This window comes from Xiphophorus couchianus, chromosome 5, assembly GCF_001444195.1.
Source record: "Xiphophorus couchianus chromosome 5, X_couchianus-1.0, whole genome shotgun sequence".
NCBI lineage: Eukaryota > Metazoa > Chordata > Actinopteri > Cyprinodontiformes > Poeciliidae > Xiphophorus > Xiphophorus couchianus.
This window is the reverse complement of record NC_040232.1, coordinates 1,346,090-1,372,247: the sequence shown is the minus strand read 5'-3', so window position 1 is coordinate 1,372,247 and position 26,158 is coordinate 1,346,090. Positions and strand designations below refer to the sequence as shown.

Sequence of the window (26,158 nt, the reverse complement as noted above, 5' to 3'; positions counted from 1 at the left end):
TTCTGTTCTCAGGAGAGTTTTATGTGTTTGCTTCCTGGTTTTTGTTTTTTTAAAGCTTTTTTTGCTCCTGGTTCTGATTCTGTTAGTTTTCCTGCTTGTGAGATTTTAATCTGGTGACCTTTGACCTTCATCACTGCATAGGCTGCTCCTGCCTTACAAACATCTACTTATACTCTGTTCTGCTCCTGTGCACAACTTGAAATTCCCAAACATTTTGGTAAATATATTACATTAAAATTCCTGAGACTAAAGTTACAGTTTATACTATTTATTAATAAAGTGATCATTCATCTTGTTAGCGCCATACATAACTCGGTTGGCGTAGCGTTTTAAGAGACTGCTCCTTTATTTCAATCATAACAGTATTTCAGATTGCTGACCTCTGACCCTTTTTAATATACGACCCATAAAAGGACGTTAATGTTTTACAGCTTCCATAATTACTCATTCCTAAATGAGCAACTTAAAGTTTAAACCAACTTGAAGTTGAATCGTCATAAACCCCCTAAGCCAGGCATGTCCAAAGTCCGGCCCGGGGGCCAATCACGGCCCGCGGTCAGATTTCATACGGCCCGCAGCTTCGGTTTTATAATGTATTATTTATGGCCCGCCTGCACTGTCAAACAGAATAAATAAATCATAAAACTTGAAACTGTAATTCCTCCTTTCACCAAATGGTGGCAGCACCACTTTAATACTATCAGTCTCTGCCTCCGTGCAGCGAACCGCTCTCCACTCATTTCTGCCACGGCCACTGCAAAGAAAACGAGGAAAGTTTACAGTGAAGGCCGCCGCTTTCAAGAGAGATGGGAATTACAATACTTCTTCACTGAAAATCAAGGCAATTGTGCTTGTCTAATTTGTGAGACGGTTGCCTTGTTTAAGGATTTCAACGTAAAGAGACACTATCAGACTAAACATGCTAACACATACAACAAGCTAACAGGAAGTGACCGTGCTGAAAAAGTGAAGCAGCTCCAAGCTGCACTGGCATCACAACAGCGATTCTTCACGCGGGCCTGTGAGTCAAAAGAAAATACCACCAAAGCAAGCTACGATGTTAATGTTAATAGCTAAACATGGCAAACCTTCTACTGAAGGTACATTTATCAAAGACTGTGTTATGAAAATGGTGGAGAACATTTTGCCCTGAGAAGAAGCAAGAATTTGAGAAAAATGTTTGCCTGGCAGTAACAGTGTGGCACTGAGAGTTGAGGACATGAAACTGAGTATTTTGAACGGTAACGTCTGTCACTATCAGCAGTGAAAAGCCAAAAGAACATTTATGCACCTGGATTTATGGCACTTATTTTTATGAAACTCTTGAGTAAGATTTGGTTATGAACCTGTAGATGTGATACAAACTATTACTTTCTGAAAGATACTGTAAATGACGAGCAAAATTCACTTGTTTTAAGATTTAGTAATAACAGACAATTTTGCATTACTTTAACTCCTGTTTAAAATGTTCTTGAGGCAAAGATATTTTTAAACTCATGTAAATTTAAGGTATTTCATACAGTTTGTTCAATGTTATCTGACTCTCCAGATATGAAAGAAAGGCAGAATTTGGGTTTTTAGAGTTGTTCTCATTTGCCTGAGTGGCTTATATTTGTTGTTTTTTGTCATTTGAAAAATAAAGATAATTGTGACAATGAAAACAGTTTTATAACAGTGTGTATTTGCATGAAACTTTTGTAGTTAAAAAATGTCCGAACAAACTATTGGCCCCCGGGCATCTTCACTTTATGAAATCTGGCCCTCTTTGCAAAAAGTTTGGACACCCCTGCCCTAAAGAATGATTATCCTGTTTTGCCAAAATAAAAAATCTGTCCATAAATAAAGTTTACTTATCTTATTTTAAATATGCACAAAGGTTAAAAAATCTGCGACAGACTGGCGACCTGTCCAGGGCGTACCCCGCCTCTCGCCCGGAACGTAGCTGGAGATGGGCACCAGCAACCCTCCCGACCCCATTAGGGACAAGGGTGAACAGAAAATGGATGGATGGATGGATGGATGGAGGTTAAAAAATGTCAGTGATGTTGATTGACAGTAAGACAATTGTTCTTTCCAAAACCCATCTGTAGAATATATTTATTTCATTTGATAAAATATTGTCTCTTCTCCTTCTGCAGTGTTTGTCATATTTATTAATAAGCTTTGGTGAAACTTTGATTAGAATAAATTTATTAGGTGAGGAAAAATAAAAACTGAGAGCTTCCTGGTGACCTAGTTACACAAAATATTATTCAGAACCGAACAGCCGAGCATCACTCCCACGTTTTAAAGAAAATCTGTACAATTTGTAAAACGTTTGGTGCTTATTAATATTCATTTTTTACAGTAGCGCATTAATTTAATCTATTAAATTCATATAATTGAAATGTTCATTATTACTATAGAAAACTCCAACTTATCTAACTAGTTAATTAATGGGAGACGAAACAAAAAAAGAGTTTTTGTTTATCGGTGTGGAGTAATTTATGGAGTGAATTAAATTATAACTACAAAAAAAGTACAAATACAAACCAGATAAAAAAGGAGCTTATTGGGAAATATGTTCTATTTATAGTCCATAAAGGCTATTAATATAAAAAGTTCACAGTTGGTGACATCACCTTAGCCCCACCCCCTTCTACCCTGGAAGTCAAATATTTTGCTGATGACATCGTCCTTTACACTCTGACTCAGAGATTTCAAACCTCATCTGGTGACAGAACAAGGTGATGCTGAGTTCGCCTCTGAAAGCTGATTGGTGGACAGGCCGTGTGGGCGTGGCACAGCGGCGTCTCGCGATTCCTTGCCGTTTCCGTACGGTTTGGCTCTAACTCGCACAAGAATGAAAAACTGACACCAAACTGGATCTGAATGATGTTTGCCCTAGTGGACACATGTGGGAATGGCGTGAGCCTGTTGCCAATGGCGAAGGGGTGGCAGTACAAACCCACTGACCGCCATGGGGTGTTGTCCACATAACCTGCCAGACTCCTCGGTGGAAGAACCTACCTGGCTTGGCTAAAGGTTCTGGGAACTGAGCTTCTGGAGGAAAAGTGTTCAGGAAGTTAGTTGAACAGTGATTTGACAGTGCCGTTTAGTTCTTCTCAGATGTTTTTTGTTCTTCTGACGAAAAAGAAAATGAGGAACGCTTCACGAATTTGCGTGTCATCCTTGCGCAGGGGCCATGCTAATCTTCTCTGTATCGTTCCAATTTTAGTATATGTCCTAGAGAACTAGGACACTAGCATGCTGTCTCAGAGCAGTATTTATAGCCCTCTGGTTCACCCCCTTCTCCTCAGCGGTTTTACTTTCACTTTCATAACAAGAGAAAACCTCCAAACATGAAGATCTGCTGCTAAATAAACTTTTACCTCCTTCCTGTACTTGACTACTTTAAAAATATACCCAAACTATCCACAAATTTGTTGTTTATTCTTGTAACCTGGTCGTTTCTGTGCACAGATGCATGATGGGTAATCTTGTACTCCATTACAAAGTAACCAGCCAGCTGAATTCACAAGAACCAGAGCTTTGACAACAAATATCAGGCTCAAAGCTCTCCCTGCCATCACCTGTGATTATGAAAGGTAAATATGAACACACTAATATCTATAAGACAAGACTGAATGAGAACTACAGGAGAAAAGTGGTTTGCTCCGGTTAAACTGAGCCATACGATGTTTGGTGTATGACTGCCATCTGCTGGACAAACCGAGCACTGCAAAGCCCAGAGTAACCCTGAAGTTTTCAGCAGCGTTACTCTGGTTTCTGGGGCAGGAGGAAATCACAAACCAAAGTTCAAATGTAGTATAAATACTGAAAATAAACACCTACCTGCTCCCCAACAAAACACAAAAAACCCTGGTGTATTCCCTTCTGGTGGTCAAAATCAATCCCAGAAACCATAAATTATGTCTGAAAAACGAAACTAAAGCAACAGCTGAAACAAGGAATTACAGCCGTATTAAGAAAAAAATAAAATTACAGGAAATCGGAATATTACCAGGAGTCATAATATTACGAGAATAAACTTGAAATAATACAACAATAAAGTCATAATATTAAAAGGTTAACATTGTAATGAGAATAAAGTCAGAATACTTTTAAAACAAATTTATAATATGAGAATAAAGTCGTATAATAATAAACTTGGAATAATACGAGAATAAAGTCATAATGAGAATAGTCGTACAAGAATAAATTTAAACTAGAAAATTTCTGAGGAAATTTAAAAGGGTCAGATCAGCGTTTTGATCTGACCCGAATCATTGCTGCGTTGCCTAACAAGTGCTTAGTGGATTCACTATGCTAACGTTAATGTATCAACAAAAATTATGCAAAATGCTAAGTTTAGATTAAATGCTGTCAGTAGCATGTGCGGTATCACCAGCATGTTGACTTACATTGACTTAATCCATTCAGTATGATAAACACAGCTATTAAACTAAAAATGAGCTAAAATGGTTGTTCTAAGTACAAACTAATGTTAGCATGAGGACTAGCACTAGCATGTAGCATCACTAGCATGTAGATACAACCAAGAGGTTGAGGGTTGTCCTTAGCGTGTTGAGTAACGCAAAATTAATCCATTCAGTATGCTAACAGTAGTGTACAAATTAAAATGATCCCAAATGCTAAGGTTAGCTAAAATGATGTCAGAAGCATGTGGGGCATCACCAGGATGTTGATTTATATTGACTTCATTCAGGATGATAGACATAGCTAATAAAAAGTGCCTATTTTAGGTGCAAGGCTAATGTTAGCATGAGGGCAATAGCTAGCATGTAGAGAGATTAGCATGTTGACACTACCAGTAGGGTGTAGGTTATCACCAGCAGGTTGACAAACACTGATATACTCCTTTTATTATGTAAAACTTTGCTTTTATATAAAAATGAGCTAAAATAACAATGTTAGCTTAAATGCTATGTTTAGTGAGTGTGGCTATAGCTAAGTAGCATGTTGATACCATTAGAATGTGTTTGAGCACGAAGGCTGTGTTTTAAGCCAATACTGCGATGTACTCTTCTCTCAGGTTAAAATACATAGAGTATAACAATGAGGCTTTTATTTTGAAATTTTCAGTTAGCTTAGTTTTCAAAGGCCACAGCAGTCCTGTGTGTAACAGTGGTTGGGTTATATCATGCCTGCTGTGTAAACTATGAAGGCTTGTATCTGCTAGGCTCCACTGACTTGATTTAAAGCCTTAGTTTCTCACCAGTGGAGGTTTGGAACCGACGTCGCTGCGTTTGACCTTTACGTCGCTTGGCGCCATCTTTAAAGGCCACAGACCAATTCTGCCGTTTTCATTGAGTAACCGACTGTGTGACCCCCACAAAGTGTGGTCACATTTGGTGGATTAAATTGTGATCTTAGTTGTTTTGAGGTTTTGGGGAGCAATGTCACGCAGTAACACGGGTGCGCCGCTAGATGGCAGAAGCGGGCTCTTGCGGGACTGACGGTGCATCATTGCGGTGTCGAGGAAGCTCCCTTCCATTCGGATGAGAGCTACCAGCACAGCAACACCGTCTCCTGTGGCTCATTTGTTCTTTTCCTGTTAAAACAGGTTATCTGCATCTGTTTGCCTGTCCCTCCGCCCGAGACCTGCAACAACTGCAGTGAAGTTGTTTTCAAGTTGGATATTGGATATCGGCGCTCCGCAGAGTTTAGCTGAAGGTTGATCCGATTTCTGAACGCTGATGTCGGCCAGCTGTTCTCTAGCTCCCTCCTCAGCGCTCGGCGGTTCACATTGGGACGTCAATTTCCAACCAAACACTCCTGTAAATAAAAGCCTTGTGACCAACTGATACAAAAAAGTGATAATTCATGCTATTACACTAGGCACACTATCCTCTATTAAAATGTTAAGACATATTCAATAGTTTAAATAATTTTAATATTAAATGTTTTCTTTAATAGCTTCCAAATAGTTGCCCAATTAACTCAAAATCCGTGTGAAATTATTCTACCAAACTGTACAGATGAGGCACATTTTTATTCCATTTTGACCCTTTTTTATTTTTTAAACTAATTTTATATTTAAAAATATATATATATTTTTTAAAGTTCATAAAATGTATTACCTCAGATGATCATCACATGTTACCTGTAATGTTTAATTACATAAAATTCTAGGACAGGATCAATTTCATTACATGTTCACTTCTTACCTTAAATATGTTAAATACAACAAATATTTCCTTAAAGTGTGACCTTTTCATGACATTTACTTGTCACCTTTATTGTTTACTCTGAAATGTTTAATTACACATTAAATGTTTAAAGATGGGCTCTTTCATCTGGTTTATATTAAATGTTTACTGCAAAATGTCTTATTATATAATTGTTTACTTTAATCACATAAAATGTTTATTTAAAAATATAATCTTTTATTACATATATGTTTATTACCTGAAATATTTTAAATATCACATTTTTTACTTAAAATGTGATTCATTTCATCACCTGTTTACATGCAACTTGAAGAGCTTGAGTCAAACGTATCATGAATTTTTACCACATTAAATTATTAAATGACAGAAAACAGCCACTTCCAACTGATCACATATTTCAACACAAATGGTTCATGTTCCTCTTCAGAGTGTGCAGCCTTGCCGATGCAGCCTTGCTGAGCTCTTCTCCTGGGGTTTCCTCCTCAGCCTCTCCAACTTGCTCCTCTTCTACAGCCTCCGTTGTTGTGTTTTCATGATTTACCTCTTCTGGGGTAAATCATGAAAACACAGTCTCTGTATAACTTGTTGATCCACCGTGGTTTTGCTGTATCGCCTCTTTAATTGACGCGCATGTCGGTCCGATGTTGTGGCGTTTACCTCTCAGTGACCCAGATTCAGCGCTAACAGGTTTGGTGTGCCATTGGACTTGACCTCTGACAGAGGTCACCAGTTCACGTCAGAGTTGTGGACTGCAGTGGCAGAGAGCCTTGGGGTTAAACTCCACCGTTCTGCTGCCTACCATCCGCAGACCAACGGTCAGTGTGACAGGTTCCACTGCACAATGAATTCAGCATTACGGGCCTCGTTGGTGGATAATAGCTGGACAGATCGCCTGCCTTGGGTTCTGTTGGGCCTGCGTTCAGATCCAAAAGAGGACCTGCTGTTTTCTTCAGTTGCGTTGGTCCTGGGCCAGCCTTTGAGAGTACCAGGGGAATTTCTTCCGGGTCCAGTGGGTTCGGTTGATTCCCAGGGCAGTAGAACAGTTCTAAATGGGGAATCTAGATCTTTTGCCCCGCTGGCAGCACATCACTGTCTTCCTCAGGTGTTTGTGCCAAAGGACCTGATGTCTGCCAAGTATGTACAGTATTTACCCGCCATGACTCACACCGCTCACCACTTCAGCCTCCTTACGATGGTCCATTCCGTGTTTTGGAGACCTAAGGATGTTTTGGTGGAGTTGGGGGTAATCAGGAGAGTATTTTGGTGGACCGTTTGAAGCCAGCTCATGTGTTACCAGGGACCCAGTTGGCTCAGCTGCCTCGCTGTGGTCGTCTTCCAGTTTCTTTACAAACTCTTCCAGGTCGTCCCCTTCCAGCTGGTTTGTCCCCTCAGGTGGACAGTTTGGTAGCAGTCGATCTGGAGAGTCTGTTTCAGTTTCAACCCGTTCCTGTGAAAAGAAGCCGTGGCGGCCGACTTGTTAGACTCCCTAGTCCAGGGGTGAACAACTCCAGGCCTGGAGGGCCGGTTCCTGCAACTTTTAGCTAATAAAGGATACAATGTATATATTTCACACCCTAATGTATGCTTTTATTGTGAAGGGGAGAAGATGTGGTGAGAAGACACCAACCGTTTTACTTCATTCTGTTTTTGGTTGGAAGACATTGAGAATAAATAAAGACTCAAATTACTTTTTGTCTTTTTCTGCTGACTTCCACAAGGTAATACTTGTAAAATGTTTGGTTTACTAAAGAATTTAATTTATTCCTGATCTAATTGGTTTGATTGATTAAAGTTAAGCCTTTAAACATAATAGTTTTATTTAACTGTAATGTCTTATCTTAGATCTGCAGAGTATTATATTATATATGAATAATTTGCTTATATTTATTCCTTGTAGATACACGTTTGAACATTTTGGAATCAAACCAACAGATTTATTTTTTACTCTGAACAGCCTTTACTACAGAATAAAACAGGAATCAGGAATAATACATGGCTGAAACAAACGTCGGCTCCGTTGTTTTTCCTTCGCCGCTGAGCTTCACGCCGTCACGGTTGCTAGGCAACATGAGTTACGCTGAGGTTGACGCTAACCAGCTAGCTGAAGGCTTAACCTGTCTGAGGTCACGGCTTCCCTCTTCCAGTCGTTGTTAATTCGTGACCCTGAATTCGGACACAGCTTGTATCCACCTTACTCCGAGCCCCCATGAGGCTTTGCGTGCTTTATGGGCGCAACTTCCGCCTCAAACCGGAACCGCCATTTGTTTACATGTTAGCAACTCGCTAACCGGCTTTTGTCAGAGGTTTTAGGCCATAAAATATGTAGGAACTCCAGCTATCAAAGCTTAAACGGCTACCTACAGCTAATGCGGGAAGGATGGCGACTTGAAATGGCCGCAAATAACCCGCACTAGCATAGTTAGCTTCTTCACTGACTCAGTTGCTTTGGGTTTTCTTCTGTTGGCTTTTTGTCCACAATGAAACGAGCACATAAAGCATTTTGGGTTCTCTGTTCAAGTTTAGATATTTCAGCCAAATTCTTTTTGTTTCCTTATCTGTCGGCAGGCGATGAAAACCTGCTTATCACAGAAACTCTGCCTTTTCGTTTCGGGAGCACGTTCACAACACACCTGCTGCTGCCACAAACCTGGTCTGGTTATTAGAGAACAGCAGCTACCTGAGCAACACGGCGGCATCTGACAGCACTTTCCAGGGCCTAGTTGCTCTGTAACGGGCTAATAGAGGCTGAGCCAGCGCTTGAAGCCACTGAGGGGGTACTGGTGCTGGTTACCTTGTCAGCTGAATTAAAATCAGAGCCGTGTTTGATCTTTGTGCAGGTCATCCATTTATTTTCTTTGCCTCTCGGCACTCAAAGCCAGAAATGTATCTTTCAAAACGATTCTATCCATCAAAAACCTGTTGACAGCATCTAGTGATCGGCGTTCATGTTCAACAAACCGTTTCCCCCGTTCGGGTGGAAAGGGGGAAACAAAGGGACCAACAAAGGTCCCTGTCAAATAGACGGCCGAGGAACCAGGCGACCCAATACCATTCACAAGTACGGTCATTCAAAACCTGCTCCTACAGTGTGATTCGGTTCGGTTCTGGTCCAGTGGGGAGATTCTCCGTATTACGGTCTGGAGCGCAGCAGCTGCGGTTGTTTCTCCGCTGATTTGCAGTGACACTCAACAACGGAGAACCTCGAGGTTCTGGTTCTGATGGACTAAATGAACCCAGATATTTCATTTTGTCTTGTAAAAATGTTTTAATGGCCCAAACATAACGATAAAGACTCAGATCATGAACTTTGTTATTTTTTAATTCAAACGAAAAATAAAATTCACATCACACCAAGCTAATATTATGCAGTTCTGCTGTTTTACGCAGAACTGCAGCTCAGACTCTGACCAGCTTTTCTCTTCTCTATCACCTCTGACCTTCAGAGAGACGAGCTGCTAACCCACCGTCACAAAACTCAGTTCCATCCTCTGTACTGAGCAGCTCTGACAGCTGACTCTGTGTCCGTAAACAAGTTTTAAATAACGAAATAACTGAAAAGAGATGTAACGACTGTCATGACTATAGATTAGCAAAAAACCTACAAATTACAGTGAAATGCTGCAAACCCCGTAAACGTTTCCACAGAAAGAAATAAACAGATGTACCATGGACAGCAGAGCAGCAGGTGACTCCCACACCCAGGGGCCCTGCGATCCTCTCCTCTCTGTCGTTCCCATTTTAATACTAAACAAGCTGCTGCCTCAGACCAACATTTATACATTCTGGTCCAAATAAAAACAGTTTCAGCAGATTAAACATCTGAATCATAATATTTGCATATAGTAGCCAAGTTTTCCAGATTCTGGTTCATTCTGATTTTGTCTTTTTTTATTTCTGTATTTCAGAGACACAGATGCATGATGGGAAATCAGGCAGGCTAACGCGAGCCACAACGTGATTGGCTCCTTACAGACACATGATCAACATGAGGGCACTAAGGGTACTGACAGCAGAGATACCATACAGATAAAAATTAATATTTATATCATGTTCTGTTCATAAATAATTGGAAAACTATGCGTAACCCCCATAAACTATGCTGATCTGTCTGTATGTTTAATGTGTTTGTTAGTTCTTAGAATGTCCTGTAGAGGGCACTAGACCCACATTTCTCCTGTGTCGGTATGAGAAGATCACTTCTCGGCCTTTTGGCTCAGACAGCGGCCCCCTCCTTTGGGTGGTGATAGCGGTAGTCTTTGTGACTTGGCTGTTACCACTGATTTAGAGGTTCAGTAAATCTTGTCCCCGGTTGAGATATTGACCACTAAGTAGTGGAAAATATCTTTTACCTTTTATTTGTATTTATTGGTGGTTCTTAACTATTTATTGGTTTTAGTAAAGGTTTTAAACCTTTAAACTGGTGGTGCCTCCACCATGGCGGCTAGCCATGCTGGCATGCGGAGGCACCACAGTGTTCGATTTTTATTTAAGGAAAGAGAAGAAGAAAATAGAGTAACGAGATTGGACTTTTCCAGGAAGCTAATCCAACAGGTGCTGAAGTTTCGGCCAGATGACCTGAATTGTATCCTCACCCTGCCTTTCAATAAGGGATATGACGTAAGTTTTTGCTCTGCCGCACTTCTTAAGGATTTTTGGACACGGTTTGAAAATGCTAAGACCCAGTTTTCAGCTTTTGACGTCGAGAAACTGACTGACAACTCCCTGAAAACGGTGATTGTCAGGATGTTCAATGAGACTGTCAGTGCTGAGGACATCTGTATGTGGCTGGGTAGATACTGCACTGTGAGAGGCCAGGCTATGAAGGTGCGGGATGTGGACGGCATCTGGAACTGTGCTTGGCGGGTCCCCATTAAACAATGGGAAGACCCCCAAGGCTTCCAGGGCCTGAAGCTTCTCCCCTCAATGATAGTCCTGGGGGAGAACAGGGGCTACATTCACTATCAAGGCCAACCCACACTGTGTCGGAAGTGTGGCGAGCATGGTCATCTGGCCGAAACTTGTGAAAAGGTATTCTGTGGTAAATGTCGAGAAGTGGGACACACTTTTGATGAATGTACGAACGGGCGGAAATGTAATTTGTGTGGCGGACAGGATCATTTGTTCAGAGACTGTCCAAAATCGTTTGCGAATAAACTGAAAAAAGGAAAAGAGATGCTAACGGAAACGGTTAATGAGCAAGTGGAAGCAGCTGGGTCGGAAATTTCAAATCTCCCGCCAGGTCCTCTGATTGGAGGAGAGGAGGAGATGGCGGGAAGCAGGGAGGGGAAGGAAGCCCCCCCCCCAGACCGAAACATCCAGTGAGGGGGGGGAGATGCTAACCGAAGGCGGAGCTAGCTCGGACTCTGAGGAAGAACAGACGGACAGCAGCGATGATGCCCCCCTCCCCGACGCCCAGCTGGCTAAGAGGCCGGCATCTGAGTCACCTCCCGACCTTACCCCCAAGGTAGGGAAGAGAGGAAGGCTGGAGGAACTCTTCGGTTCTTTCGGAGAGGAATCCAGAGCCTACCTCGCTGGCTCATCCAATGAGGTCTCGTTCCTAGACTTTGCTCACCAATCAACTCCGGAGGACCCAAACAAGGTAACGGCTTTAGAAAGACGGCCGACATATAAGGGACAGAAGCCTGCTGTCATATAAGGGACACTAGAGCCACAAAAGACCCTGGAGGGGTAAAACAAAAAAAAGCAACTAAACACAAGCAATAAATAAACAATCCAACAAGAATGTCTTGCAATGGCCGGTGACCTGTCCAGGTGACCCTGCCTCTCGCCCGCTAACCTCTGGAGATAGACACCAGCAAACTTTTTCTGGACAGACGGGGACACGCCCCCAGCGGAGGGACGGGGACACACCCCCAGCGGAGGGACGGGGACACGCCCCCAGCGGAGGGACGGGGACACGCCCCCAGCGGAGGGACGGGGACACACCCCCAGCGGAGGGACGGGGACACGCCCCCAGCGGGACCCGTTTAATTTGAAGTGTATTAATTTTCCAGTCATATTTTAGAAAGTTTTCCGAAGATGAACGGTATCAGATCGAGACGGACGGACGCCACCGGAAGCGGAAGTAAGACATGGAACGCCTTCCAGAGTTTTTTTATTTCTTACAAAGAACAACACAGTAATTAGAAACACAATAAAACTCCAAGGGTTTTACAGAACGCAGTTTACCGGCGCTGCAGTTATAAAGCCACTAAATTTGAATGACTTCAGCATTTCAGCTTAGTTTTAGGAATTAATAATAGAAGATAATCAAATCTAGAAATTAGGCGTTTGTTGTAAATATTTGGAGGTGTGAATATGATATTTACCAAAAATAATAAAAAAACTTTTAAAAAATCCTGTTAAAACTGGTTGACATTTCTCCATCCTTATCTGTTAAAGTAATATTAAAATTCTTTCGATGGAATAAAAACGCATCCCTAAAAAACACCAAAGCAGATGAACGAACTTTTCCCAAATATCTTTTTACCATTGTGAATAATTTTGTAGGAAATTTCTCTTACTTTATTATTTAGGCATTTCTTTGGAAGCAACCAACTGCGCTTCCAATTTCTATTTTCAGAAATAAAATATTCAAGCCAAAGAGTTAAAATGACATTTCTTCAGACCCAACACCCGGAACGTTCCTCTGGCTTTCTGCTCTCGGTTCTTATCACGGCGGGTGTGACGTCAGTGAACGTATCACGTGCGTCGCTCGGATCAGCTGACCGCGGTGTTTCCGGGTTTGTTTCTCAAACTTCATTTTGGTTCAGGTCCAGTTCGGTTCTGCACAGGTTCGTTTTTCTGAACTTACTCTGACAAAAAACGACCCGAGTGTCGGTCGGAATTATCCGAGTTCGGTTGGGTCAGGGAAAAGTCCGTTTGGGCCAACAGAGTCAGTTTGTTCTCTTCTGTTGAGGCAGGCAGTACCAGCTCGGTTCGGTTCTGTTCTATTAGACAGTAGAGTTCCGGTTCTGTTGCACTATACAGCACAGATTTGTTCCTATCGGTTTTCTGGATTCTGCTGTAGCAGTCGGCACAGGTTCTGTGTGGTTCTGGTAGTACAGACAGTAAAGGTTCGGTTCTGTTGGAGAAGATGTTACATGGTTCTGTTTGTGTACCGAGTCCAGGTTTTGGGTTCTGCTTAATTCTTTAGGTTCTTCTACAGATAACAGTACCTGTAGTTTCAGGACGGAGAGCAGCTTCTGTTGGGTTCTGCTTGGTTTTGTTGGGTTTAGCTGGTTCCGTTTGGTTCTGTTTGCAGTGATGAGCGTGTCAGACAGTGATGAGGAGCTCTACAACGAGCGGACCGCCCTGGTTCCCGCCCAGAACCCTGCGGTTCCGTCCTACCGACCTGACCCGGAGCTCAGCCCCACCGAGGACTCCGACAGTAAAATGGTACCAGCCCGGTTCTGCTGACCGTGTTTGAGGACGGTGTCGGTCCTGACGGGTTCTGCTCCCCTCGCAGGCCTGGCGGAGCGGCGGGCGGGCCGGTCCGGACCCGGGGGCGGAGCCTGAGGACGAGGAGGAGGAGCCTCTGAAGTACGGCGCCAAGCACGTCATCATGCTGTTCGTCCCCGTCACGCTGTGCATGGCGGTGGTGGTCGCCACCATCAAGTCCGTCAGCTTCTACTCAGAGAAGACCACCCAGCAGCTGTAGGTCCGCCAGGTTCTGGTCCCGGTTCTGGTTCTGGTCTCACCCGGTCTCTCTGCAGGATCTACACGCCGTTCAGCGAGGACACGCCCGATGTGGGCCGCCGGCTGCTGCACTCCGTCCTCAACACCGCCATCATGATCAGCGTCATCGTGGTCATGACCGTCCTCCTGGTGGTGCTGTACAAGTACCGCTGCTACAAGGTAGGACTGGGACCGGACCGGACCGGACCGGAGCAGATCGCCCTGACCCGACTCATCATGATCAGCGTCATAAACATATTTAATTATATTTTTGTGGCGGATTTTCTTTAGATTTTGTGTGATTATCAGTAAATCTTCTAATAACTCAGAATCATCAAGTTATATTTTTCCATTTCCTGTCAACTCTTAACATTTTGTAACAAAAAACCACGATGGGTGGATCTGGCGCCCCCTAGCGCCGCTGCCACCGGCACTGCCAGCAGGTTTTCGCAGGGAAACGATGTTTCTCCAGCAGATTTTCCAGCCGGTTCTGCTTGTGATCCACATTGATGCAACCGGATCGGGGCAGAGAATCGCTGCCTTGGTTCTGCACTAGAAGCCGGTCCAACCCGGTGAATGTTCTGGGTCCGTTTCAGCCTGAAGTTCTGGTTTTTCTCTGCCTCAGTTCATCCATGGCTGGCTCATCCTGTCCTCCCTCATGCTGCTCTTCTGGTTCAGCTTCATGTACCTGGGGTGAGTTTCTGTTCTGAAGGACCCAGCTGGCCCGGTTCTGGCTCTGGTCCATCGCTAGGCTCGTCCTTTCTGTGCCATCAGCGAGGTGTTTCGGACCTACAACGTGGCGGTGGACTATCCAACGGTTGCCATGGTGATCTGGAACTTCGGCGCCGTGGGCATGCTGTGCATCCACTGGAAGGGGCCGCTGCAGCTGCAACAGGCCTACCTCATCCTCATCAGCGCGCTCATGGCCCTTGTCTTCATCAAGTATCTCCCCGAGTGGTCCACCTGGGTCATCCTGGGCGCCATCTCTGTCTATGGTGAGTCCTGGAACGCCGTCACCTCCTGCCTCACCATCTTGGTGCCTCTAACTGTTCTCCCATCATGCCTTGCTCCCCTGCAGACTTGGTGGCTGTCCTCAGTCCAAAGGGACCGCTGCGGATGCTGGTGGAAACGGCTCAGGAGCGCAATGAACCCATCTTCCCCGCCCTCATCTACTCCTGTAAGTTCAGAGTCTCAACTAGTCTGAGTCTGGTTAGGTCTAATTACAGTTCTGTTCTAGTTGGGGGCTGGTCCGGGTCTCGTTCTTGTGTATTTGGGGGCTGGTCCGCATCTCGTTCTTGTCTAGTTGGGGGCTGGTCCGCGTGTCATTCTTGTCTAGTTGGGGGCTTGTCCGCGTCTCGTTCTTGTCTAGTTGGGGGCTTGTCCGCGTCTCGTTCTTGTCTAGTTGGGGGCTGGTCCATGTCTCGTTCTTGTCTAGTTGGGGGCTTGTCCGCGTCTTGTTCTTGTGTAGTTGGGGGCTGGTCCGGGTCTCATTCTTGTCTAGTTGGGGGCTGGTCCGCGTCTCGTTCTTGTGTAGTTGGGGGCTGGTCAGAGTCTGCTCTGGATGTCTGGTTGGAGTGCTCTGATTGGTGATAACGTCTCCGTCTTTCTGCAGCTGCCATGATGTGGACGGTGACGATGGCGAACCCGGCCGATGGCCAGCGCTCTGGAACAGGTCAGACATCGCTAGTGGCAACGCCTGCTCTGGCGTCCAAGCTTGCAATCTAAATAATGTCTCTATACTGTCTCTATGGCAACAGGTTCCGATGAGGAGGCAGAGTTAAATGGCGGGACGGCGGAGCCTCAAAGCCCACGTCTGAGGCCGGTCACGGAAGAGGAGCTGGAGGAGGAACGTAAGTGGAGGAGCTGCAGACCGGAGCTTAGCAGGTGTCTGGTTACCATGACGATGATGATGGTGTGTGTGTGCAGGCGGGGTGAAGCTTGGCCTCGGAGACTTCATCTTCTACAGTGTCCTGGTGGGAAAGGCTGCAGCGACCGGTGGAGACTGGAACACCACCCTGGCCTGCTTCGTGGCCATCCTCATCGTACGTTCAGCCATGTTGCTTTCCTTCCACTAAACTTTCCATCAATCATATCTGGGGTCAGTCAGGGTGCCAAGACAGTTTCAGATGCAAGGTAAGTTCCTTAGTCATCTCCAGGTGGTAGGAAGTTATCTAAGTCGGCCATGTTGAATCTGAGGATTCGGTCTTCTTCCTGTGTTTTCTGAGGCGAGGCTCTGATCCAGCAGCACTTCCTGTCAGAGAGGTAGAGGTAATGGCAGCATCATGTCTCCTCTAGTAGCATGACTAGGAGAGAATGAGCTGAAGAGAGAAAATGGTATGGAGTGTGAGAACTTTGAGCTGGTCATGTGACTCATTATCCACCTCCTTTGCCCCCCTCTTATGCCCCAACCCCTCTGCCCCTCCCTCCAGGGTCTGTGCCTCACCCTGCTGCTCCTGGCCACCTTCAGGAAGGCGCTGCCCGCGCTGCCCATCTCCATCACCTTCGGTCTCATCTTCTACTTCTCCACTGACTTCCTGGTTCAGCCCTTCATGGACAATCTGGCCAATCACCAGTTCTACATCTGAGACCAAGCCCCACCCACTTCCTCGTCAGCCTGCCAGACCGTCATCTGATGACACTTAAAGGCCACTTTGTGTGCAGCTCTGAGCAACAGGAAGTGACGTCATACACTCTGTGACCTTACCTGGTGGTCTGCTCGGGTGTTTGATCTATGTAGTTTGTCACTCTGTGATTGGCTGAGACCTGGCCTCTGCATCATCGACCTGGTGACCCCCAGACGCTCCAATAAAGGCGTGGAGATAGAGAAGCTGCAAAGTGGGCGGAGCCACCAGTTTGTTACTACTACATCCACTATATTACCCACAATCCTCAGTTCAAGAAGTCTGGTTCTTTGGACACTTCCTGTTGAAAAGCATTGTGGGAGTTGTAGTTTCCCATAAGACTCACAAACATTTTTACTTTTTTTTTTCCTTAATGAGATATTTTACTGCACAATTAAACTATTTAAGGTATTAGTTTTAACAGGAAGTGAAATGCCAAAATAAAAGCAGAAAATAATATTTTATAGTATTTGTCTGGCTCCTAGAAAATTAATAGTGGTGAATATGATCCCTTGTACGTGTTTGTATAATATTGGCCTGTCTGGACCTCCGTACGTCTGCAGGTTGTTCTGTTTTTAACTTGTTATTCTGTAAATGTTTCACATAAACAAATTAAATGGAGTTTTCTGGAACGGACTCAAGTCTTTTAACTTCTCAGTGACTTCCTGCTCCTCGGGTCCTGACCCTTCCTCCCTCCAGCTAAAGGTCAGAGGTCAGCTGACCTCTGAGTCATCCAGAGCTTCACAAGACGCTGCGGCCCGTCGGGTCCAGTCTCCAGAACAGAACCGGTGTGTCCTGAATAAACGAGGCGTTTCCATTTTTAACATGTTTATTCTTTATTCTAAAACAGATTTAGCTCCGCTCCTCGAACTGGGATTTGTTCTTCAGGAGGAACGCTGCCAGATATTCGATAGGGTTGGGAGGCCTGGAGAGAAACATCCACAACGTCAGAACCAGCGAATGGCAGCCGGTGCTGACCCATACCGCGGCAGAACCCACCTCTCCTTGGCCAGGATGGACAGGCCCTGCAACAGGATGGGAACCACGGTCTGGTCCAGGTAGGCCCGGGTCGGCAGCGCCTGCAGGTCCACCTTCTGCTTGGACAGCTTCTCCGCGCTCGCCTTCTCGTTCTCCACCGTCCGCTGGGAGCCAACGACCCGACCCGTTACTCAGACATCGGTTCTGGGACCGACCCGAAGGCGGGTCGGTGGCTCTGTCCCGTCCCGAGGTTCTGATCAGGCTTTGGATCCAGTAGCAGCAGAACCTCGAAACGGAACAGAACCTGTACAGTGGTGAGTGAAGCAAAGCATGCTGGGAGACGGAGTTACCTGCAGGTTCTCGGTCAGGCCAAACTCAGCGTGAGGGTTTTCAGAGACCTGCAGGAGGATTCAGGTTCAGACAGCTGTTGCCATGGAAACCAAGTGTGTGTGTGTGTGTGTGTGTACAGCTGTTGCCATGGAAACCAAGTGTGTGTGTGTGTGTGTGGCTCACAGGTGTGTGTCCCTCCATGGACTGGTCTGGGTCTGTGTGATCTGAAAGGTAGAGCAGCAGTTAGCTTAACAACAGGTACAGCTCCTGATCATGGGAAACATGGGAGAACGTTCTCCTCAGACCGGAAACACGCAGTGCATTGATCACGTGACTAGCATGCTGCAGCTCTTCACTGGATTGGTCCTCTGATTCCAGAACCAAACCGCTAACTGGACCGACTGGGTTTAGGATCAGCTTCATGGGACCCTGGTGACGTCTCCAGTGGCCGTTACCACGGTAACCTCCCCAGACGAGCAGCCTCTTGATCCGGAAGGAGACTGGACTCAGAACCAAAACCTCCACCTGAACCCTCGGGGTTGATTCGGAACTTCCCGGACTCACCGACAGAACCACAGGAACCGGTTCTGGTTCTGTTTGTGTCTCCAGCAACACAGCAGGGACAAAGCCGGCTATTTAAAGTTTGGTTGGAAATAAATCTGAGAGCAGCGGTTCGGTTCTGGTTCTGGCCGGTCTTAACCTGCACAGCTAGCCTGGATCCGGACCTGGCCCGGACCCAGATCGAACCGGGCGACGTGGGTCAGTACGCGGCGGGTTGTTAGCTTAGCATCTTAGCTCTTTCCGGTAAATAAACCGGACCGAAGACAGGAAGCGGCCAACGGCGGGAGACCTGAGCGATAACGCGCCAGATGAAACCGGAACAACCGGACCGAACCTCCCCAGAACTCATCGATAAGAACTAACAAAGCTCAACAATGAACTCACCGTCCGCCATGTTTGTTGTGGAAGTGTGCGCAGTAAATTCGGCGTACGCTGATTCTACTTTGACGTTACGTTAGAAGCGTTCCTTCCAAAATAAAAGCAACGGTATTTCCGGTTTTCTTTCAAAGTAAGAGCATAACAAGTACTTGATTTCAGGCTGAAGGAAAAACTAATCTCTGCGACAGACTGGCGACCTGTCCAGGGTGAACCCGCCTCCCGCCTGCAACGTACCTGGAGAGGCACCAGCAACCCTCCCGACCCCATTGGGGACAAAGGGTGAACAGAAAATGGATGGATGGATGGATGGATGGATGTGAATCAAAGAAGATTATTAAAAACAGAATTAGGTTTTTATAGAGAATTGAAATCTGAGAATGTGGTTGATCAGTTAAATAGCAATGAGGGGAAAGAGAAGATTTTTCGTTTTTAACAAAATACTGGGCTCATTAGGAAAATTTGAGGTATAGATATTAAGACCCAACAGATGGCAGTAGTGCAACAATAATGGATGCAAGCTGCCGTTAAAATCTAAAGAAGAAGAAGTAATCCACTTTAGATCCGCAGGTCGGATTTCCGCTCGGAAAGGTTTAAAATCCTGGCTCAGACTAAATATTCTCCGTAACTTTGAGCAGGATAATTTAATGAATGTTTTTCTATGTTGCAGTTCTGCAGAGTTAGCTTCAGGAAATGTTCCAACACCAGACAGAACCTGAGGAGCACCCAGGTTCTTCTGACCCGGCAGCTCCTCTGGTTCTGATTGAATGTGGGTCTGTTTACTGTTAAATCTGAGTTTATGAGAAATGTTGCAGCTTTCCTTTAAGACGTGGTTCTGCTTACCCTAAACAAGAAAAGCAGAACATTTTGCTGCTGGGTTAAAGTTTCCAGACGAGGCCTGTGGCCCTGTAGACTGCAGAGCTGTCAGATTACAACAATGTGAAAAGATTTTCAATATTATTTCATTTCAAGAAGTATTTGTCAAATTGCAGAAACAGCTGTTCATTAATATTCTAACAATCTGGTTTTATTGACGCTTTCTGCCACGAATGGCCCTTTGATGATTTTCATGATCTTAAAATGTCCAGAAATGAAAAAACCACAAGAGGACAGCAGATACTAAACCAACTGAGCCTAAGGCACCAATATAAGATACATTCAGTTTCAACATGAATGTTAAAATCTCCCACAATAATAACTTTATCTGTATTTAACTGTTAATCAGATTTTTTAAAAGTAGATTTGATGTAAACGTTGAGAGTGACGTCCTGTGGACGATACGGAACAACAAACTAAACGTTTCAGTTCTTTGAGGAAAACTGAGTTACATGTTCAAAAGAACTGCAGCTATTTATATTAATATTTAATAAAGCTTAAAGAAAAATGGCTGCTACTCAGACAAGTCATAGTAACACTTCAGTTTGGAAGGGTAAGTGAGGAATCCACCGAGCCAGAACCAGAACCCGCCGACTGCCTGAGTCCAAACTCACAGTCTGAATCAGCTTTAATGTTTATTCTGATGGAGTACCGACATGAAGACAAATACATAAAGTTTAGAGAAAATAAAAAGTACATATATGTGAATATAGAACCATTTTTAAAGAAAATATCAGGTTGTAACATTTCAAATCTGCTTATTTAGTTTCACTGCAGAGCAGCAGATGACTCTGTGGCGCCACCTGATGGTAAAAGCCTGGATAGTTTGAGTCCAGGATGTGCGGGTCCTGACCCTTGACCTATACCCAGTCCTGGATGGAGGGAACGTCAGCCTGTACCGGTCCAGTTCTGTGAAGGATCCGAACCTCACAGTGACGGAGGAGCACCAGGACGGTTCTGGGTTGGATTTATGGAGCATGTACTGGTTCTCTGAGGAGGAGGAACTGCAAAAGCCTCCATGCAGAAGGTACCAGTTCTCACGGGTCGGGCCTCCATCCCTACAGAATGAAGGGAATGATGGCTTTCCTGGAGCGGGGGTAGTCCTCAAACCTCCGCTTATAGTCCCTGGAAGACACGCAAGGAGCGATTCAGCCCAAGCTAAAACCCAAACCAGAACCCAACCAGAACCTTTGTTCAGTGTGTCTGATCCTGAAAGTATGGGACGGTACCTGTGGTGATGGTAGGCTCTGGGCCCGATGGAGCAGATGGTGAAGAAGGCAAAGGCGAAGGCTGGAAAGGACCAAACAGCGAGGGCGAAGCCGCACCACTCGGTGATCTCCCCAAAGAAGTTGGCACCAGAAACTAACTCAAACATCCCCCCTGGAAGACGGAGACCGGTCAACAGGAAGTCAGCATAAGGCGGAGCGACAGAGTCTTTGTGCCGTACCGCGGGGGATCCTGTAGACGTACTCCCCAGGTTTCCTCAGGTTACGCAGGACATGGTCACTGTGGATGTTAATGGTCAGACCGACAGCAAACACCAGAACACCTTGAGAAAACAGAATCAAGACATGAAGTCCAGCAGGAGCCACATCTCTACCCAACCTGATCCGCGGCCCAATTCCTCACTTTCCTATTTCAGAACCCCCCCGAACAAACCAAACCCAAACGTCCTCATCTCATCTTTCCAAACAAAAACTAATCAATTCATGTTCTAGCGTGCTTCTCATTGTCCTCTGGTGGCTTGTTCAGCTTTTGGACTTCAGAACCGGTTCCTGCCACGGCGGAGGGTTGCGTCTGACCTGCAGAGAGGCGAACGCCGGTCAGCCAGGTGTGCTGCAGGTGAGCGCAGTGCAGCAGGTGGTGACCCTGCAGGAAGCCGTTCAGAGAGCAGAAGACGACGGAGGAGCAGATGATCTTCAGAGGAACCGGCCGTCCGCGGGTCAGCAGGGAGTAGATGCAGCTCCTGCAGAACCAGAACAAAGTTCCTTCAGAACATCTCCACCAAAGCTGTCTGAAACCCAGAACATCAACAGGAAGAATAATCCATAATCCCAAACTAAATCCGTCTGAGACGCTGAAGCTGTTAGAAATCTTACAGCTTTCTAAATTCTGTAAATTCCCACAGGACCAGCGGCTCCTTGAATGCGTCACAGCTGGATCCCTCATCTGCATCGGGTCAGACAGAACCAAACAGGGTGGAACCGCTTTGGGTCAGTTTAATGGAGAACATCAACCACAGGTTGGAAGAGAAGGGTCAAAGGTCAAGCTAGCCTCTATAGAACTGCAACAAATCAAACAGGTTCTGCTCCAGGTCCACTTGACCTAGAGCAGAACCTGAAGAGCCTCCTCCCTGGGATCCGGGTCGGCTGGGTCAGAAGAACATGATGAGCTCAGCTTTCAGCCTCAGGTGAGACAAGTTGGACAGGTGAGGTAGCCAGCAGGAAGGTCTGAGTGTCTTACTAGAACCAGAACCATCTTAGGTTCTGTTCAGTCCAGTTAAACCTCCAGAGCCTGGGCTCTGATGAGGCGCAGGAATGACGTCATGATTCTTGACGTCATTCCTAATTCCAATCAAAAACCAGATCTGATCAGCTTCTCTCCTTGATGGATCTGCTGCTGAAAGTTCTTTTGGGTCGGCGGTTCTGGTTCTGATCAATAACCTTCATTAACGTCCTGTGGATAAATCAGGTGATCTGACGGGAACCGTCCCGCCAGGAGGTTCGGTTCCGAAACTCTGGACCTGACCTCACTGCGTCACTAAATCACCCAAAACACCCCGAATCTTTCCAGAACCTCCACCCGCCCCGGTCCGGTCCGGTCCGTCTAACCTGTAGAAGTAGTGCAGCATGAAGATCCAGACGAGCAGCGACCTCCCGGTGCCAGAGCCCGGTTCTGCAGAACCCAGCAGCAGCAGCAGCGGAACCAGGAAGGCCGGAACCTCCTGCAGGAACCAGGCCGGGCCGGCGGGCCAGCAGCGGCCGCCCGGCTGCGCGTAGCGGCCGTACTGTCCGCAGCGGCGCGTCTGCCGCAGCAGGAAGGCCGCCCCGCCGACCACCAGCGCCCAGCTGAGGGACGACACGGCGGCGGATCGACACTCCATCCGCGGCGGCGCAGCTGCTGCTTCCGGCGCGGCCCTCCGCCAGAGCCGCAGGATCAGCCAATGAGCTGCGGAGGCGAAGACAACAAGCTTTCAACGAGCCATGCAACTGCAGTTCTCAGAAGACACAGCAGATGGCAGCATAACAGCCTCCCATTAATAACCATTGAACAAATTACTGCTTCATATTTCAACACTTCATTTTTTACAATGGTATTAAGATACAAGATAGTGCTGGAATCACTTTTAACTCAACTTGCAAGACTAATTTATTATAGTTTACTTTTTGTCTTGCTATGCTCAAAACAATATTGTCAACTTTATAATGAAAACTACAAAGCAAGACATTCTATCACAGATTTACATTGGAAAAAGTCCAATTTTCTTCTAAAATACTCAAACTTCTGTCAAGATATCTGCCTTCATCTCATTGGTTGGACAATATTCTAGCTTGACTTCACCATTCTGCACACATTCATGAATGTAATGGTAACGAATGTCTGTGTGCTTGGTTCTTGAATGGTCCACCGGATTCTTTGCTATTGCAATGGCTCCTTGGTTGTCCTCCAGAATCACTGGAGGCTTGGTGACCAAACCCAGATCGTTCAGTAATCTTCTCAGCCAGGTTCCTTCTTGAGCTGCTTGACTGAGAGCAACATACTCAGCTTCTGCTGTTGAAAGTGCAACCGTTGCTTGTTCTTTGCTTAGCCAGCTCACTGCTCCTCCGCTGAGTAGAAATATGTTGCCTGTTGTTGAATGGCGGTCGTCTTGATCTCCAGCCCAGTCAGCAACAGAGAAACCAGTCAAATCTTTGTCCCCTGAACAGTCAGACTCTAGAGCAAGGTTAACAGTTCCCTTCAGGTATCGAAGAACCCTCTTCACAGCAGTCAGATGTGCAGTATTTGGATTTGCGTTGAACTTTGACACTGCACTCACTGCTTGTGCTATGTCTGGTCTTGCTTGGATTGACAGGGTTACTGACAGCATCATCCTTTTTCAGCTTTACACTGATGCCAGCAGGGGTTGCAACAGGATTTGCTTTATCCATCCCGTATTTCTGAAGAATGTTTTCAATGTTCTGTTTCTGGTGAAGAAAGATGCAGTTTTTTGCTTTGTCTTGAATAACTGAGATGCCGAGGATGTAGGACAGTTCACCCAAGTCCTTCATTTTGTAGCGCTCTTGGAGAGTCAGTTTTAACTAATCCATGCTTTCAGTTGACTCTGTAATCAGCATCAGATCATCTACATAAACTGCAACTATCTCCAGCTCCTGTGATGACTTCACAAACACACAGGGATCCCAGGTGCTCTGCTTAAATCCAAGCTCCATCATGAATTTTGTGAGCTCTTTGTTCCAACAATGAGGAGACTGTTTTAATCCGTAGATTGATTTTTTTTAGTTTGCATACAAGATGCTCCTGACCTGGTTTGATGGATCCCTCAGGTTGTTCCATGTATATTTTTTCCTCCAGGTGTCCATTTAAGAATGCAGTGACAACATCCATTTGATGTACATGTAGGTTATTCTGGATGGCAAAGGACAATAATGTACGAATTGACCCAATGACCTCTTTGTCCTTTGGTAGCTCCACCAGGTCCCATGTTTCATTTTCTTCCAGTGACTGGTCTTCTAAATCAGCCGCTTCTTGCCATTTTTTTGCATTTGGACTCTTTAATGCTTCTTTCAGTGTGATTGGTTCCATGACAGAACACACATTAGCACAATGATCAACAGTCACCATATCTGCAAACTCGTCATATCCATATCTCTTTGGAGCCTTTCTGATTCGGCTTCCTCTTTTAATAGTTTCATTGACAGTGACGTCATCATCAGTTGTTTCCTTTTCTTCTGTGATAGTAATCACCTCTTTCTCTGGACAGGAAACTTCCTCCTTCTGTTTCCAGTCAAAGTCCGACTCATTAAAGATGACATCCTTTCGAATCAGAATTCTTCTTTTTCTTCATCAAACAGACGATATCCTTATGCGTTGTTCGCATATCCCACAAACCTGAGCTTTACAGCTTTCTTTTCAAGTTTTCGTCTTTCAGCATCTGGAACATGTGCATAAGCAACACAACCAAACACTCTCACATGGTTCATGTCAGGTTTTTTACCAGACCATCGTTGGTAGGGTGTCTCTTGCTTCAGAACAGATGTTGGCAATCTGTTTTGTATGTAGGCTGCTGTTGCTACTGCTTCAGCCCAGTACATCTTTGGTAGCTTAGCATGTGACAACATGCTCCTAGCTGCTTTAACCAATGTCCTGTTTTTTCTCTCTGCAACTCCATTTTGCCGAGGTGTATGAGGTACAGACATCTCATGGTGGATACCTTGAAATGTACTCCCCACCATTATCTGATCTCAGTCTTGCAACTTTGTGTCCACACTCATTGGAGAATGTTCTCTCAAATTCCTTGAATTTGCTTAAGACTTCACTTTTTGTTTTATGAAGTAAACCTTACAACAGCGAGAAAAGTCATCAATGAAGGTTACAAAGTATTTTGACCCACCGATGGATTCAGTCTGCATGGGTCCACAGACATCACTATGGATCAGTTGCAGCTTTGGACCGGATTTCTCCCGCTGCCTTACTGTCTTGTGAGCTTTCCTTCCACACAGGCTTCACAGAAAGGAAGTTCTTTGTCTGCAGAGAATTTCACTCCATTCACCAGAGCTTCTAGTTTCTTTAGTTTGGTGGTGTGACCTAAGCGCTGATGCCACAGATTAGTTGTTACTGATGCACTTGATGCACTATGACAGACCGGCGTAGATCCTTTAATATCTAACTGCTACAGTCCATCAGATCTTTGCGTTCCCATTCCTTGAAGAGTTCCATCCTTGCCATGAATGTAGCACCGAGATTTTTTGAACTGCACTGTATTTCCTTTTCTTGTAGCAGCTCCCACTGAAAAAAGATTTCCAGACAACTTTGGGACGTATAACACATCATACATTATGGCAGGTTTAGCATCACTTATTTTGAAGGTCATGTTTAACAATGAACAATCCTTCAGCTTCCACCAGCCGGCCATCGCATGGTTTTACAGACTGTGGTTCTGAAAACTGCTGGTAGTTTTGAAGGATTTCTTTGTCACAGTTTTGATGCTCATCTTGTCCTGGTCCTTCCGAACATACCAGGGTCCAATCAGCAGCACAGGTTCTGTTCTGACCCGGTTCCTGGGAGTCCAGGCGGAGATCCGACTCTAGATTTCATGAAGTTAAATCTTCATCATCCTCTTCTCCAGTTCAGATTCCAGATGTTTTATAATATTTATGTTTCCGTCCTATTATAACCAGGAGCAGCTGAGACTCTGGAAATAAAGGTGATTTAATTCTCGGCTCTGCATCGAGTTCTGGCTTGTTGGACGGTTAGAGGTCCACTGAGTCCATCCGTCCTCTGCTGGACCTGAGAGAGACGGATCTGTCCCTTTCAGCCAAGGGGACAGCAGCAAACTTTATGTGTGGC

General features: G+C 45.4%; 3 protein-coding genes and 1 non-coding gene across 5 annotated transcripts; 1 reads left to right on the top strand and 3 right to left on the bottom strand.

Annotated features, from left to right (window-relative positions):
• Window positions 1-3,134: 3,134 nt before the first annotated feature.
• On the bottom strand, window positions 3,135-3,240 carry LOC114145666 (U6 spliceosomal RNA). The gene has a single exon (XR_003595752.1). It is a non-coding gene; the product is annotated as a U6 spliceosomal RNA (small nuclear RNA).
• Window positions 3,241-12,833: 9,593 nt separating this feature from the next.
• Window positions 12,834-17,112, top strand: psen2 (presenilin 2). Its single transcript, XM_028016475.1, has 11 exons — window positions 12,834-12,967; window positions 13,438-13,571; window positions 13,642-13,829; window positions 13,889-14,030; window positions 14,476-14,543; window positions 14,625-14,845; window positions 14,929-15,027; window positions 15,463-15,522; window positions 15,608-15,700; window positions 15,777-15,892; window positions 16,280-17,112. Exons 2-11 carry the CDS (start codon window positions 13,440-13,442, stop codon window positions 16,433-16,435), a joined length of 1,275 nt encoding a protein of 424 aa, XP_027872276.1. The 5' UTR covers window positions 12,834-12,967; window positions 13,438-13,439; the 3' UTR covers window positions 16,436-17,112.
• Window positions 17,113-17,282: 170 nt separating this feature from the next.
• dpy30 (dpy-30 histone methyltransferase complex regulatory subunit) lies at window positions 17,283-18,850 on the bottom strand. Of its 2 annotated transcripts, none has more exons than XM_028016477.1 (5): window positions 18,725-18,850; window positions 17,963-18,003; window positions 17,800-17,847; window positions 17,471-17,613; window positions 17,283-17,396 (listed from the first exon to the last, which is right to left on the bottom strand). In XM_028016477.1, exons 1-5 carry the CDS (start codon window positions 18,732-18,734, stop codon window positions 17,324-17,326), a joined length of 315 nt encoding a protein of 104 aa, XP_027872278.1. In that variant the 5' UTR covers window positions 18,735-18,850; the 3' UTR covers window positions 17,283-17,323. The 2 variants fall into 2 exon arrangements, with proteins under 2 accessions (XP_027872278.1, XP_027872277.1); XM_028016476.1 differs by lacking the exon at window positions 18,725-18,850 and adding an exon at window positions 18,085-18,217.
• A 1,351-nt stretch (window positions 18,851-20,201) lies between these two features.
• On the bottom strand, window positions 20,202-23,115 carry LOC114144025 (3-oxo-5-alpha-steroid 4-dehydrogenase 2-like). Its single transcript, XM_028016472.1, has 5 exons — window positions 22,423-23,115; window positions 21,394-21,557; window positions 21,039-21,140; window positions 20,821-20,971; window positions 20,202-20,716 (listed from the first exon to the last, which is right to left on the bottom strand). The coding sequence occupies exons 1-5, from the start codon at window positions 22,692-22,694 to the stop codon at window positions 20,650-20,652; spliced, it is 756 nt and encodes a 251-aa protein (XP_027872273.1). The 5' UTR covers window positions 22,695-23,115; the 3' UTR covers window positions 20,202-20,649.
• Window positions 23,116-26,158: the final 3,043 nt, after the last annotated feature.